Raw genomic sequence first — 15,890 nt, 5'->3', positions numbered from 1 at the left:
AAACCTGGATATGTATTCACAAAAACGTGGATTGGCAATAACACTGGATAAGAATCATAATTCGAGGCATACAATATAATTTTGGGGCATACATCTAATAACCATATCCTGCTTATAAGGAGTGTCTTAGAGCATCCACAGTGGTGCGAGTATAACCAAAGACCAAAGACTAAAAAAAATAATCAAATTTGGGTTTAGTTTGTGTGGCGTAGCGGTTGCAGATTAAATTTGATCGCGCGTTGATAAAGATTACGCCTGGGATCAGGCGTTGGTAAAGATAACGCCCGACGTGGGGCGTTGGTATAGTATACGCTTCAAATAATAATAATAATAATAATAATAATAATAATATTAGGACATCAACCTGTTCAATTAATGTATTAGTATGTCGTTGGAGCTTAGCTTGTTAGGCTTCCAACTAGTTTCATGTAATAATATTCATCCAATAATATAATAAATTTAAAAATAATAATAATAATAATAATAATAATAATGGGGCGGAGGTATAAAGCCCGCCCCATGCAAGTTTCAAAAGTTTTAAAGTTTGAAAATGGAGTGGGGCGTTAAGTATATGAACGCCCCATTTCGCACGTTAAGTTTATGAACGCCCCATCGGACGTTATCTTTACCGACGCCCCATTCAGGCGAAGTTTATATGCACGCCTGTTCGTTGGACGTTAACTATACCAACACGCGATGAATGGCGGAGATTATATCAACGTCCGATGTGTAGCGGAGATTATATTAACAGATTATATTAACGCCCGACTATATTTGGATTTGGTCTTGATCGCCGACCAAATTTGGTCTGGATTTTACTCTTTGATCAAATTTTGATCGATGGTCCGTCCCACTACGCCATCCCACTCGAGTAAAAATTTGGGTTTACTCGTCCATTGCAGTTGCTCTTAGAAAGAGCTAAGTTACTAAATATCCTTAGATCTGCGAATTATAATAATATTATTCCTTATCATTTTTATTTAATATTTATCCGAAAGCAAGGTTTCACAAGTTAAAGATCAGGTGGTGCTTCGACTAACACTATTTTTGCAGGGATTGGAAGAGTGATCATGAAGAAAGATGTTTTTTTTTTTGCTGCTTATTATTAATATATATTTCAAAATGGGAACAATATAGATGAGGCGTGGCCTGTCATAGAAGCAATACAACTTGCCATCCATTTAGGGGTAAGATAATAGAAGCCGAATACAATTTTCCCTACACAGTTCTATCATGTAAAGAAGAGTCTTAAGTTGCATAAAATCTAGAAATCTTGATCTAAGACATCTTTGATACGAGAATTGTTTTGAAATTATTACCTTCGATCATCATTTTAGTGTGGTAAATTTGTGGCCAATGTCCTAGTCACGAAAGCTTCTAGTAGACGGTTAGAATTAGTGTGGATTAGTAATCCACCTCAAGATATTATTAATGATTTTATAGCTGACATTTGGAATACCTTTTACCATCAAAATATCCTAATATGTACTTAGTTGTTTGTTGTTTTTAAAGCACTTTGCGCAAAAAAACAGAAAAAAAGAAAGAGAGCAGAAAAACTATCGGCAACATGCAACCATTGCAAGGGAATAAGGCTTCATAATTTTGTTGTGACAGTAACCAAGGGATGACTATCCTAATTTTTGGATTCTACCCAAATAAGGAAATCAAAACCCATGAAAAGTGATGAATTTAGGATTCCCCTCTTTAAAGAATATGGTTATTTTGGTTAAGGTTTAAAAAATATCATCACGAGTGGCGGATGAAAAACCGAGATTCCCCTGACGGAAGCACCCCCAAAAGCCCAGTAAAACATTTATTTTTGGACAAATGGTTTGCGTTTCAAAAGTTCATGTAATGCAAATTCACTAAACCTAAAAAGTTAGGTTATTACATGAATCTTGATAGTGCCCCTTATCGAGTTATTTTTTATATCCCTAAAGTGACCTTTACAAATTGTGTTATATCATTAATAAATATGAAGAAAGAGATAAAAATAGATAGGAAGAAGTAGATCGAGAGGGGAGGTTAAAGAAGGAGGAGATCGAAAGGGTCTTTAACTATTGATGCATCAAACCCTATTATGAAGTTAGATGTAGAGGACTTTTGAGTGTTCATTTCAAAAACCCTAATATCAATTTCTGATTTACTGGCTTTTATTTGTTAGAGATCTGTCTTATTTTATGGAAAAAACTAGTTTTGTTTCTGGTGATGCTCAACCAATTCGTACAAAAGAGGCATTAAACTGTGTGACTGAATCTCCATTTAATCAAGAAAATATTTTCCTTTCTCGAATGCTTTATTGGATGAGATAATCATCATATAGAATCAAACCCATGAAATATGAAAGTATGTACCAATAACTATCGTTAGATACAAATCAATCAAAAAGGCAAAGAAAGAAATTCCAAAGTTTGATTACGATCGAGTCTCTTAATTTTAATCAGAGAGAAAGAAGAAGGAAATAGAGAAAATGATTGAATTTGAAATGTAATACTTGAAGATAGAAAGGTATTTTGGATTGTCACTAAAACATCCCATAGCCAAAATACCTCGTTCGTTTTAGTTGGTTTTAGCCCAAACCATATTTCCATCAGAATGGCCCAAACCTTATGTACGAAATTTAGAACGATTTTTTGGGCACCACTTTTTTCCTTGGAGGAGACCATCATTTTATTTTTGGTAAGTTATTTGAAGTAATCTGAGGACACCCCTTATCCATATATTTATTTTAATACCAAAACTTCCCTCCTGATTATTTATGTGTAATGATTAGTTAGTGTAATTGATAATTGATTAAGGTTAAATTAATAGATAATTTTTTAAAAAAGAAGTAGAATTATTGAGTGACTAAAGTAGTAGTAGAAGAAGAAGAAGATGGAGAATTTTTTTTTTTTTGAGATGGGTGCATATGGAGAAAAAATATCATTTGGGTTCCGAGGTATGCTTGTAACTTAGTTAATGTTGCTATAAATGACTTAAAATATATTTTAAATGAAAATTGTAACAAAAAATTTCAACAAGGTCAACATAGTTCGCTTGTATTGTATGAAGAACATGTAACCGAACTTTCTGCAAACGCAATCCAAAATACACAGGTAACCGAACCAGAGCTTTAATGGAGTTTTTGTTTGTTCGGCTAGCTGATGAAAACTCAAATGTAACCGAACTACTATGCTTCAGTTTACAGAGTGTTTTTTCTTCAGTTCAGTCGACTCGACCACGTTGTAACCGAACTTTAAACATCAGAGGGAGGTAGGTTCGCAAAATCCGTACGAACAAGTCATTCAGCCGAACCCTTATTTTTTCCATGCACTTAAAATCTATAGGTTCGGCATGATCGCAACGTTTATAATTGCCGAACTCGTCATTCGGTTAGCAGAAAAAATTGGGACTTAACCGAACTCATTATATACATTTTCAGAGTGAAGTTCGGTTAGGAATTTATTTTTGCGATTTAACCGAACTCAACATTTGGCTATACAGAGAAGAGTTCGGTTTTGAATTTTTTTTGTGACTCAACCGAACTCAGGCGTTCGGTTAGTAACAAAAAAACATTCTTAGACGAAGTGTCCTTCATGTTCTTTATCTTTAAAAGTTCAGTTGTAAAACTTGTTTTTTCTCTTCTAAATTCTCCTAACCGAACTTACTACTGTAACCTCCATATTCTACCTATTTTGATGACTACTGCTCAAAATTTCAATCAAAAACGAATTAGAAGTAATGGGTTTGTGGGGAAATACTGATGGACGAGTTTGTTTACAAAAGATTGATTAATCGACGATGAAAATTCAATGAATCGACGATGATGAAAATTTGATGATTTTGATTAGATTTATCTGATCAGGTTTTGATGAAGAAGAGAAGAAAAAAGATTGTAGAATAGAGGAAGAAGAAGTTGTAGATTAGTTATAATTTTAATTAGGTGAAAGGGTAAACTAGTCATCTCCACCTTTTAGGACACCCCTTATAACTATAAGAAAGGCGGCCAAATTAAAATTAAATGATGGTCCAAAAAACAGTGGTGCCCAAAAAATCGTGCTAAATTTAGGCTTAAGCCCGGGTATAAAATTTTCCAAGCCCACCCAGCGTAAGAAAAAGAAAAATTGAGACATAAAATGTATGGACAGGCTGATTTGTACTAGACTGTAGTGATCAATATGAGATAAAGCCCATAAAGATGGAAACAGAGTGATACAAAAACCATTACTCTTCTTCACTTATCTTTTTGTTCTTCTTCAATCTTCATACTTTAGCAAGTCACACCATCGTGACCAACAAAAGTAAAATCACAAAAATTACTTAAAAGAAAAAAAATAAAAATCGACCGCTTTCAATTTCGCGGTAGCAGATGATATAAAACAACATGAACGATACTAGGCGTGTTGACCTCTGGCTTTGCCACAAAGAAGAGCGTTTTTAGGAGGATTGTACTCGGTGTAGAGACTCTTCTCATCGTTCCATACTTTCACATACATTTCCTGTCCTAAATACCTTCTTGGCCAGATTTGAGATCTCAAATCCCACATTCCTTTGTTGTCTAGTGACACTAAAATTGCGGTCCATGACTTGGGGTACACCTGAATGGTGTAACCTTTTGGAGCATCCACTGCATTGTAGTGTTTCCTTTGTGCTGCTGTCCACTTTAGAGGTCCAAATCTGTATTTTCGAGTCAACATTTATAATCAGCCTTTAGTATTACGAATTGCAATATCAAGATTTCAGTATCTAAAGTGTAAGAGAGAGGCTTACCCTACGATCCAGAAGTCATTACCAGCTAGATACCAAGATTGAATTGTGTTTTCTCTGTTACTGAAGATGATTTCGACGAAATCATGAAGCAAATTTGCAACAACAGGAGTTCCCAATTTAGCTGGAGTAGCAGCAGTTTTTTTGTTGTAACTTTTTAAGTCGAATACTCCAGGAATGTTGAACCAATCAGCTAACTTCAATGGAGTATCAGGGTTGACATATGACACCCCGTTAATAGCATACCGTAGTTTTCCATTAATCCTAGCCTCCGAGTTTGATAACTTATATGTCGTCACTATCTTTTCACTTCCATAATGGTATGTCCCTTGAGGGTTAGGTCTCGCTGCACTCGCTGTCATATTGCATCTGCATTTCATATACAAACCAAATTAAATGTCAGGAATTATTTGAAAACTATAGGTGTATGTAAAATCTGTAGCAAAGGTTATACCTGAAGCTTCGAGCTTGATTCATAGACCAGGGAACATCGGAAGCAGAAGGACCAACTGGCATAGCACCTGAAGCTTTTACTTGGGAGTTTGAATACGTAAGGTATCCGGTAGAAGTGAGAACAGGGGAGGTAAATCGTGAAGAAGCAACAATGAAGTAATCCTTAGCTGGTTGATTTAACGTCACAAGCACAGAGAGTGATTGACCGACATGGACATCAAGAGAACCATACGTCTGTTGAATAGTATGAGACCCTCCCATTTCAACCAACTTCATTTTGTGACCTTGAATCCTAAAGTTAATTGAAGTTGACAAACCAACATTTGACAACCTGATCATGTACGTTTTCCCTGGATCTCCTGTAAACTTGATTCCTCTTTGTACCCCGTTAATCAGTAAACCATCAGGGAAAGCTAGTTTTCTGCCCGAGTCCAAAGTGCTCTGCAATGCCTTATGGCCGGCCTTGTACCAGTCACCAATAAGCAAATGGAAATCGTCAGCTGGTTGTGCAAATGGCAGAGGAATTTTGGGGCGAGTATACATATTGATTCCTCCGAATCCGCCGGAAGCTTTGTGCATTTGTAATGAGGGGAAATACATGAATGTTCCGATTTGATCTTTAACTTGAACATGGTATGTGAAGTTACGGCCTGGAGGGATCGGACAATTGGTTCCCAGGGTTCCGTCTTGCCATGATGACTTCCTGTTCTTGATCCCATTCCTAAAGAGAGAACACAAGTATGTCGTATTAAAATCCGATAATACTCTGTACGCTTTTGGTAAAATGGCTCAAGTAAGATATCTTACCATGTAAGGAGGAAAGGTTGATCTATCTTGTTAATGACATTGATGATAACATTATCGTTGGTGACAATATCAAGTCTAGGACCAGGGAACTGTCCATTGATGAGAATACCCTGCAAAACAAGATGAGACATACATATTAAGTATCATTGTTATATCGATGAAAATGAACTGATTTGGAATTTGGATTCAGGGAAATGCATGATATTGGATTGGATTATTACCTGTTGAGAAGTGCCAAGAGGGGAAATGGTTCCATAAGTAACAACCCAAGTGAAGTATCTGTATGGATCCTCTGCATCCACAACCATTACGGCACCCAAACATGCTAACACTCCTACTAGTAACTGCAGCATCATTGATCTGCATCCTCTCATTTTATGACTATATCTATACTAATTTCTGCAATAGCCCAAATGAAAAGGAAATTAGTACAAAATGAGGTTCATTTGACCATTGTTTTCAAGAATCTGTAAAGAGTCAATGGTCAATTGACCAAGTTAAAATTTAAAATTGAACATTTAGATAGGGAACTGGGAATAGTCAAAATGTGGGACCCATCATACTAGATATTCGTCCAATCAAAGTTGGAGAACCTGAACTGGATCCAAGCAAAAAGAAATCTAGTTACTAGTACACTGTCCCACATTTTTCTTTCCAAAAAGATAGATGTTTCTGTTACATGGATATGGAAGAAAACAAGTAACTAACCTTTGAGTGATTTTCCTCAAAATTCAAATGAAGAAGAGATAGAAGCAATGCGGAACCAGAGAAAGAGAAGTAGATGGTGGTGGTGGATTGATTTGTTGATGATACTGAGTGGAAATTAGAGTTTGAGAAAATCTATATATAGAAGTGATTATAATGGTTGGAAGTTTGCATTGATTGAGGGAACGTACTAGGTACGTAGCATGATGCCATAATCAAACCGGCCCATCTGCACCGCACTTCATGGGTCTCTCTCATGTGTATCTGACTCTCTCTCACTCTGTTTGTCTGTAACTATAATGAGACTAATGTCGATACTGGGTGCGATCTGTGAAAGTGTGTACTCTTACCCTTAAACTAAACAAATTTTAAATGCAAATCTCGAGATTCTCCATTTACTATAACTAGCAAAAGAAGAACAAAACCAAGAGATAATGTTTAATTTTTCCGGTAATTTGTAATTTTCTTCTATTTGTCGCGTTTTTCTGAATTGTCGGTGGTCTAATGGAGGATTTAATCTATGGAAGTAGTAGTCGGTTTACTCGTTAAAATGACATAAATATTTTCACTTTCAAAATCATTATTGATAATTGTATTTAAGGAGTGCCATCCCATTGTGAAGAAGCACCTAAATGCATTGGTGGACAGAATAATTCATGAGGTACCGGTATGCATTTACTTCCTGAAGCTTTTCTCGTGGGAAATCTGACAAGGACCATACTCTGTTGAGCTGGATATAAGGATTTATGAGTGAATTTTCGTGATATATTTGCTGAGCAATTATCTATATGGTCGGGGTCCAGGAACATTTATTATGTCAATTGCGAGTGTTACTAGTACTTTGTTGTTACTGTTTTTCAGTTAGAAGAACATTAACCCAAACAAGCAAAAGAGTGAGCAACTCCATCATATTCTGTCCGGACCCGTGAAGTTGTGGAATTCATGGTAATTTTGGTACTAATGTACCATCATCAGTGATCATTCAAACATTATGTGTTTGAAGAGCTGTATGATAAACTAAAGCTGGTAGAATCTAGAAATTTAACCCAATTAAAACTCAGAAATTTAAATGAATATCAAGACGGATACAAGAATAAAACTTATGGAAGAAAAGGATGATCAATTGTGATTAATAAAGATAGAGATGAAAACAGAGTGACACAAATATATACCACTACCCAGCTGGCTTCTCCTCTACATTAATCTTCTTCTTCTTCTTCTTCTTCTTCTAACAGGTCACACTATCGTGACCACCAATAGTAAATCACAAATATTACAAAAGCAAAAGCACAAAGGAACTGGCCGCTTTTAATATTCGCTGTAGAAGATGATACTAAATGACAGTAAAATTGTAACAAGTAAAAAAGCTACTTAGCTTACTTCAGGGAACTTAAATAGTGTAGAAAGTAACACTGATTACTAGACATGTTTACCTCTAGCTTTCCCGCAAAAAAGCGTGTTTGGAGGAGGATTGTACTCGGTGTATAGACTTGTCTCATCATTCCATACTTTTACATACAATTCCTGTCCCAAATACCTTCTTGGCCAGATTTGAGACCTCAAATTCCACATTCCCTTGTTGTCTAATGGCAACAATATTGCAGTCCATGACTTTGGGTATACCTGGATTGTGTAACTTTTTGGAGCATCCACTAAATTGTAGTGTTTCCTTTGTGCTGCTGACCACTTCAGAGGTCCATACCTGTATTTTTACATTTATATTAATCAACATCCTTTAGTGTGTAAATGTATTAATGTAACATCAAAATTCTAAGAGGAAATCAACCATCCTATTAGAGAGACGGAGAGCGAGAAAGAGGCTTACCCGACGACCCAGAAGTCATTTCCAGCAAGGTACCAAGATTGGATGGTGTTTTCCGTGTTACTGAAGATGATTTCGACGAAGTCATGAAGCAAAGCTCCAATAACAGGAGTTCCAAATTTAGCTGGAGCTCCAATCGAAGTTTTTTTGTTGAAACTCTTTAAGTCGAACACTCCAGGAATGTTGAACCAATCAGCTAACTTAAGTGGAGTATCGGGGTTTATATAAGACATCCCATTAATAGCATACCGCAGTTTTCCGTTAATTTTAGCTTCTGAGTTAGATAACCTGATTGTCTTCATTATCTTTACGCTTCCATAATGGTATGTACCTTGAGGGTTCGGCCTCGCTGCACTCGCTGTCAAATTGCATCTACATTTCAATCACAACCGAATTAAGTGTCTGAAATCAAATACAGAAAGCGAGTAAAGAAAATGTTTGTACAAAATTATATACCTGAAACTTCGAGCTTGTTTCATAGACCAGGGAACATGGGTAGTAGGACCAACTGGCAGAGCACCCGAAGCTTTAACTTTCGAGTTTGAGTACTTAATGTATCCGGTGGAAGTGAGAACAGGGGAGGTAAACCGTGAGGAAACGACTATAAAATAATCTCTAGCTCGTTGGTTAAACGTTACAAGAACTGCGAGTGATTGACCGACATGGACATCAAGAGAATCATATGTCTCTTGAATAGTATGTGACCCTCCCATTTCAACCAACCTCATTTTATGACCTTGAATCCTAAAGTTGATTGATAATGACAAACCAACATTTGATAATCTAAACATATAGGTTTTCCCTGGATCTCCCCTAAACTTGATTCCTTTTTGTTTCCCGTTAATCAGTAAGCCATCTGGAAAAGCAAGTTTTTTCCCATAGTCCAAAGTGTTCTGCAATGCCTTATGGCCAGCCTTGTACCAGTCACCAATGAGCAAATGGAAATCACCAGCTGGTTCTGCAAATGGAAGCGGAATTTTTGGTCGAGTATACATATTGATTCCTCCGAATCCACCGGAAGCCTTGTGCATTTGTAATGAGGGGAAATACATGAATGTTCCGATTTGATCTTTAACTTGAAGGTGGTATGTGAAGTTACGGCCTGGAGGGATTGGACAATTAGTTCCAAGGGTTCCATCTTGCCACGAGGACTTCCTGTTCTTGATCCCATTCCTAAATTGAGAAAAAAAAGAAGTGTATAGTAGTATTAAACCCCGAACTCAATAAGCATTACTGAAAAATATATAATAATACTAGTAAGCTAGATTAGCTTACCATGTAAGAAGGAAAGGTTGATCAATCTTGTTAATGACATTGATGATAACATTATCGTTAGTGACACAGTCAAGTCTTGGACCAGGGAACTGTCCATTGATGAGAATACCCTGCAAAACATGGCGAGACATACATATTAAGTATATCGAACTAGAATTTGATTAAGTGAAGCGCATGAGGTTAGATTGGATTATTACCTGTTGTGGTTTACCAAGGGGGCTAATGGTACCATAGGTAACAACCCAAGTGAAATATCTGTATGGGTCCTCTGCTTCGACTACCATAACAGCACCCAAACATGCTAATACTCCTACTAATAGCAGCAGTATCTTTGATCTGCTTTGCCTCATTTTATCACTATATCAGAAAGATCGATAGGATTCTCGCTTCACACACTAATTTCTGCAGCAACCCAAATGAAAAACTAAATATTGTTTTCATGTAAAATGTCAATGGTCCATTGACCAAGTTAAACTTTCTAATTAGTACTAGTATATAAAATAAACTTTCTAAATATTTTTCTTTTTTTTTTTGAAAATATGACATTTTTGCTCAACATGCAAATTTTTCTTTATATATGAACGAATGGGTAAAGAGTGATGAATGTAAAGGAGTATACAACTAACCTTGAGTATTCTTCTCCTGCTGGAGGAAGAAGCAGAAACAATGTGGAATTGGAGAAACAGAACTTTTTTAGTGGTGAATCTGATTGTTTTGATGGTATTGAGTAGAAATGAGAGTTGAAGTAGGCCTATATATAGAAAATCAGTAATGGTTATAACTTCGCATTAATTAGGTGAGACTTTCGTATGCAGCATTGCATGCGATGCCATGATCAAATTGGCCATTTGCGCCGCACTCTATGGGGGTCTCTCATGCCTCTCTTTCTGCGTTGTCTGCACTAAGGTGATTACCTTAACAAAACTAATTCAAATGGAACCTCGAAATTCTCCCTTTACAATTACTATACTAGTTTAATGAAGGAGAAGTCTTCAACATTTTCAAGGAAACTTAACTAAGATAATGCTTAATGTTTTGGTGATTAATTTAAGAAGTTCAATTCTGCTTGCCGCGTTTTTTGGATTCGTCGGTGGTTTTGGTCTACGGAAGGATCATGATTTATGGAAGTGACTCAAGTGAGCATTTGTAAATAGTTATCTCTTTCAGACTCATTTTGCTGATTTATATACGATCCGAGTGTTAATACATTGTGAAGAAGGCTCTAAATGGACAAAAGAATTCATGGAGATACTAGTAACTTTAATTTTCTGAATGTTCTCTTTTCTTTTGAAGAACATCTGACAGACCATAAATGTTTGACCCGGATTGAAATAAGGATTTTGTAATACTAGCTCTAGATTTTTCTGATTTGTTTGCAGTCCAAATATACTTGTGGTCGGATTCAGCTGCTGCGACATTTACATTAATAGTTATCCCACTCGCTAGCCAGATCTTACCAAACGATGGACGGGCGAGCAACTCATGAGTTATGGAAAAGAGGGTGAGTGAGTCCAGAAATAAGCTTTAACCAAAACTTGAGCCTACGTATTGAAAGAAACCAAGGATCTGTTGATTACATATATTTATGTCAAAAAATAAAATAAAAAATAGTAGATAAAATATTAGAAATGAACTCCCATCTCGCTAACCCCATGATCTTCCCAATAATTCTTGAGTAATGTTCAATTGCTCGGGGTGTATTTTTTTATTTTTGCTAAATCTGTATTATTCAGTTTTAATTTGCTAAACCAAAGGATTTATAAATGGGTACATTAGTTATATACCCTTAGTTGGGCAACTTGAAAGGGGGAGACGAGGAGAGAGATGTTCCGAGGATCGTCAATAAAATCCGAGTCAATTCAGCTCTTAAATCTTTCTTTCGGGCCATGAATTACTAGCAATCCAAGTTTTTTTATAATCATTTTTCCTCTAATTTGTTCTGTGCATGTTTCAATTGTTTCAATCAATTCGAATTTGCTTGTATTCTCGATCTTTTCTTGCTTTCTCTGTTGATTTGAGCCAGAATGTTGTTTAGACCACCATCCAACTGTTATCCAAATCTTCCATCGAGCCAACCGACGCAGCCCACTAGCCTCCCATTTTGCCATGAAGTCAACTTTCGGTCAGTGTTCAAAGTCAATTTTCGATCAGTTGCCAGTCAATGGTCGAAGTCAACATCAAGCGGTCAAGACCTAGTTCGCCCGACCTGGTCCCCGGCCAAGTCCGTCGTCCAGATTGCTAGTCGTGTTGCTAGCCATGCATTCATCCAGTCAATTCATCTCGAAATTAGGGCTTAACTCGTACATTCAACTATATAAATATATGAGAATTTCAACCCTAAGGGGACATGTCTGGATACACGAAAAGATACTAGCAAACGCAAAAAGGGGTCAGAAAATCATGTAATCAATAGATCAATAATATCTCTCCCTACGGGGATTCGTCCGTGGATGTAGGCAAAACTTATTGAACCACGTTCATATCTCTCATATTTATACTTATTTCATGTTATTAACCTAGTTTTTATCATCATCATCATCATCATCAAATCAATCGTGTTCTATGCCTAGAAAATATTTCTGGGTACAAACATTTGGCGCCGACTAAGGGGACTATGAAAAAGAATCGTGTTTTTCTATTGAGAAAAGTAGTACAAAAGCTCGAAAATCATGTAATCAATAAATCAATAAAATATCTCTCCCTATGGGGATTCTTCCGTGGATGCAGTCAAAACTTTTCGAACCACGTTCAATTCGTATCTCTCATATTTCTGCAATTCATGTTATTAACCCTGTTTACATCAACATCATAAAATTAATCGTGTTCTGTGCCTGGAAATATTTCTGGGAACAAACATTTATCTTTTCTGGAATTACTTTAGTTCATCTTTTATAAGTATAGTTTTCCAGTCTTTCCTTCCTAGTTTCAATATTTATTTTATTTGGAATCTTTTTCATATCTGATTTTTTTCATCATTTTCCTGTATTTTCCCATAATGTCGAAATATAATGTAATAATTGCTATAATTCTCTTACTTTTCTCCTTCTGTTGCAAGGGAATTGGGTTTGGTGCTAAAGCTCAGTGGAGACCAAATCAGGTCAGTTACTTTTTTCAGCAAGAAGATTTGGGGAGACCCAATTCTGTTTAGTTTTGTGTGTATGGCGGACCTGTTTCTGCTTCTCCAAGAAATGAATATTGTAATTCAGACAAGGTCATAAAATCTACTATCCATACTTCCCTCTTTGCAATCATCTCAAATGTCAGTAGAGGCACTTCGTTTACAAGTGGAGAAGATTTGTGTATCACAATGTCTGTCTGCAGAGATCATATCTCTCAACACTTTGGCCATATCGAACTCAGTTTACAAGTGGCACTTAACTGCAGAAACCTTGTTACACTGTTCGCATGCAAATGGATGAAGTATAAATTCCCTCCCAACCCCACCCCCCATCCACACACACACACCACCACCACCACCACCACCACCACCACCACCACCCCACCCTATAAAATCAAAAACCAAGAGTTCAACTTTTTCCAGATGATTCAAATCCTCTAATTTTTTCAAAAAGAAATTTCAACAAAGCACAATGTCAGATGTTCCTACAAACGATTTGTTAAACTTCCTCAATGACATTCAGAATTCATATTGATTTCCTTACAGTAGTTTCTACTATTATGATTGATAAAGGGAAATTTCCTAGAATCTTAGTTAAGGTCTTCAAAGAAATAAAAATAGGTGATGATCCCAGGGGCTTAAGAGTGGATGAGATGGATTTTTCTCTGAATATGGCTTGGTCTCCAGTGGGAAGGATTATTATAAAGAAGGCTGCTGATCCTCGTATCTTTATAATCAGATTCATAAGTGCTAGAAACTTTGATGCTGCTTTCTATTCAAACCCAAACAAAGTTCATGGGAAGTTGGTTACAATGAGAATTATATGAACAATGAGGAGAAGATAGAAAATGTTAACTTCAATGCTCATTATTTCTGGATTGAGTTTGAATTGAAGAGTGATTTGATAGAAAGAGGTGATGTTGTTAAGAGGGTTGCTGATTCAGTTGGTTTAGTTCTTATATTGTCAGGACCTATTAATAGTCGAGGAAAATTTGTTGTTCATGTTATAGTACATACTTCTAAAGCTTTAATCCATCATGTTATAAAAGAAAATTTGAGCATGAACATTTTCTCTATTTATGGCGCTTTAGATAATAATATGAGAATAAAACGATGGAAATATATTTCTAGTTTTAGTCAGTTAAATAGTCCTTGGGCTTTTTATTGGGGACATGAGTTTTACTTTAAATAAGGATGAAAAGGAAGGAAGAAATTATATATATTACATCTAATAGTTTAGCTTTTGTTTATAGTTGTATTTAAAACCTAGTCATGTTGATTTAAATTTTACAGGCCTTCCATCTACTTGGATTAATAAAAGAACATGAGATATACAAGAAAGAATAGACAGAGTTTTAGTAAATCATAAATGGGTGGAAATTTTACCAAAATCTAGCATTAAACACCTTACTAGAGTTATGTCAGATCACTCTCTGATTCTGTTAGAAACAATGAAAATGATAGATAAAGGTAATAGACCTTACAGATATATGAGATGTTGGAAAGAACATAAATCTTATAATGCATTAATAGATCCATAAAAACAAAAAGAGTAGTATCGGTAACATTCATAGAAATTTAGAAATTGATCTTAGAATTTGGAATAAAACAGATTTTGGTAATATATACGAGGGTACCCAAATACGCCACAATCTTTTAGTTCTCAACCTATAAGTCCTCTTACCGAAAGTGATCGTCTATGGACAGATTCGAGACAATACAAAAAATCGGTATTCACACTTTGTGTGATTTTCTATGGATACGAGATCAAGAAAATACGACAACCAAAGTGTGATACTTGAGGATAGGTTCGGACTTAACCAAACTCTATAAGATCACTATCAAGTATATCGGAGTTAACGTAAAGTGAAATTTACTTTAAATTATATAAACAAATATAATTACGGAAAACAAAAGTAAATCACACAACAAGATTTTGTTAACGAGGAAAACTACAAGTGAAGAAAAACCCTAGGACCTAGTCCAGAATTGAATACTCTCATAATTAAGTCGATATACAAAATCTATACCAACTTCGTATAGTTGAGACCAAAAAACTACCCCTAGTTCACTTAGTTTCCTCAATATCCCCGTGCTTCTGACTTCGAAGGTCACGCACTGGTACAATTCCTTTGGATCGTATTCCAAACAGTAAAGGAACAACAAAATCTGTTTGGTAACAACTCTATTGATTATTTCAAGATAAAGATATCTCAAGTCATACACAAAGGCTCTTTCGTTTAATCCAATAAACTCCTTTGCCTGGTTAGATCAATCTATCCAATAACTACAAAAGTAGTTAAGTTTATATTCGTACTCAATCAAAATAAATCTCAAAGAGATATATTGAGAATGCCGATCTCACACAACCAATCAATCGAATAAATCCGATTATAGTTGGATCCCAGCCGATCAAGGTTTGTGCACACACAAAGATATGAGAACAACAAATCTTCTTCGTCTTCAGATCTTCTTTAATCTTCAATAAACACCTGCACAACACCACTTGAATCTCTTGTGATCAATCACACACAGAACGGAGTCTGTTAACAATGAATTATCACAAGATGTCTTTAGATCTACAAACAATTCTAAAGATCCCGTCAATACTTTGATCTAGTTTGAGTGAATATTATATCAGAAGAGAAGATTCTCAAGAATAAACAAACTAGGTGCAATCAAAGTTTCAACATTTGTTAGTCAATCAAATCAATCTAAAACTAATAACACTGCAATTATCTAGTTTCCCACCAATGGTACTCGTAGAGATTCTTGATCCCACTAGGATCAGTTATACCTCAATATGGAAATACTTGTGATCGGTCACACAAGTTACTAGGACCGGTTACATCAGTTACCAAGACCGGTTACCATATTCCCATGGTATTTCTTGTGATCGGTCACACCAGTTACCAGGATCGGTTACACCAATTACCAGGACCAGTTACCAATTATAAGGATCGA

At 35.9% G+C, this 15,890-nt stretch overlaps 2 protein-coding genes across 2 annotated transcripts; both read right to left on the bottom strand.

Moving 5' to 3' along the window:
• Positions 1-4,132: 4,132 nt before the first annotated feature.
• On the bottom strand, positions 4,133-6,818 carry LOC113294324 (L-ascorbate oxidase homolog). The gene is made up of 6 exons (XM_026542715.1): positions 6,715-6,818; positions 6,228-6,405; positions 6,007-6,116; positions 5,201-5,920; positions 4,750-5,115; positions 4,133-4,656 (listed from the first exon to the last, which is right to left on the bottom strand). The coding sequence occupies exons 2-6, from the start codon at positions 6,378-6,380 to the stop codon at positions 4,374-4,376; spliced, it is 1,632 nt and encodes a 543-aa protein (XP_026398500.1). The 5' UTR covers positions 6,381-6,405; positions 6,715-6,818; the 3' UTR covers positions 4,133-4,373.
• A 1,192-nt stretch (positions 6,819-8,010) lies between these two features.
• On the bottom strand, positions 8,011-10,546 carry LOC113331186 (L-ascorbate oxidase homolog). Its single transcript, XM_026577932.1, has 6 exons — positions 10,435-10,546; positions 10,006-10,210; positions 9,809-9,918; positions 8,990-9,706; positions 8,537-8,905; positions 8,011-8,413 (listed from the first exon to the last, which is right to left on the bottom strand). Exons 2-6 carry the CDS (start codon positions 10,156-10,158, stop codon positions 8,131-8,133), a joined length of 1,632 nt encoding a protein of 543 aa, XP_026433717.1. The 5' UTR covers positions 10,159-10,210; positions 10,435-10,546; the 3' UTR covers positions 8,011-8,130.
• Between the last annotated feature and the right edge of the window lie 5,344 nt (positions 10,547-15,890).

This window comes from Papaver somniferum, chromosome 1 (assembly GCF_003573695.1).
Source record: "Papaver somniferum cultivar HN1 chromosome 1, ASM357369v1, whole genome shotgun sequence".
Taxonomy (NCBI): Eukaryota; Viridiplantae; Streptophyta; class Magnoliopsida; order Ranunculales; family Papaveraceae; genus Papaver; species Papaver somniferum.
The sequence above is the reverse complement of the archived record's forward strand: the minus strand, read 5'-3'. Positions and strand labels throughout refer to the sequence as shown.

Excerpts from the sequence above, each read along its gene's own strand:
- LOC113294324 (XM_026542715.1), bottom strand. The coding sequence starts at position 6,380 with ATGAGAGGATGCAGATCAATGATGCTGCAGTTACTAGTAGGAGTGTTA. Across the intron at positions 6,117-6,227 it reads CTCTTGGCACTTCTCAACAG|GGTATTCTCATCAATGGACA; the intron begins GTAATAATCCAA and ends CTTGTTTTGCAG. Across the intron at positions 5,921-6,006 it reads CAACCTTTCCTCCTTACATG|GAATGGGATCAAGAACAGGA; the intron begins GTAAGATATCTT and ends TTCTCTCTTTAG.
- LOC113331186 (XM_026577932.1), bottom strand. The coding sequence starts at position 10,158 with ATGAGGCAAAGCAGATCAAAGATACTGCTGCTATTAGTAGGAGTATTA. Across the intron at positions 9,919-10,005 it reads CCCTTGGTAAACCACAACAG|GGTATTCTCATCAATGGACA; the intron begins GTAATAATCCAA and ends CATGTTTTGCAG. Across the intron at positions 8,414-8,536 it reads AATGACTTCTGGGTCGTCGG|GTATGGACCTCTGAAGTGGT; the intron begins GTAAGCCTCTTT and ends GTAAAAATACAG.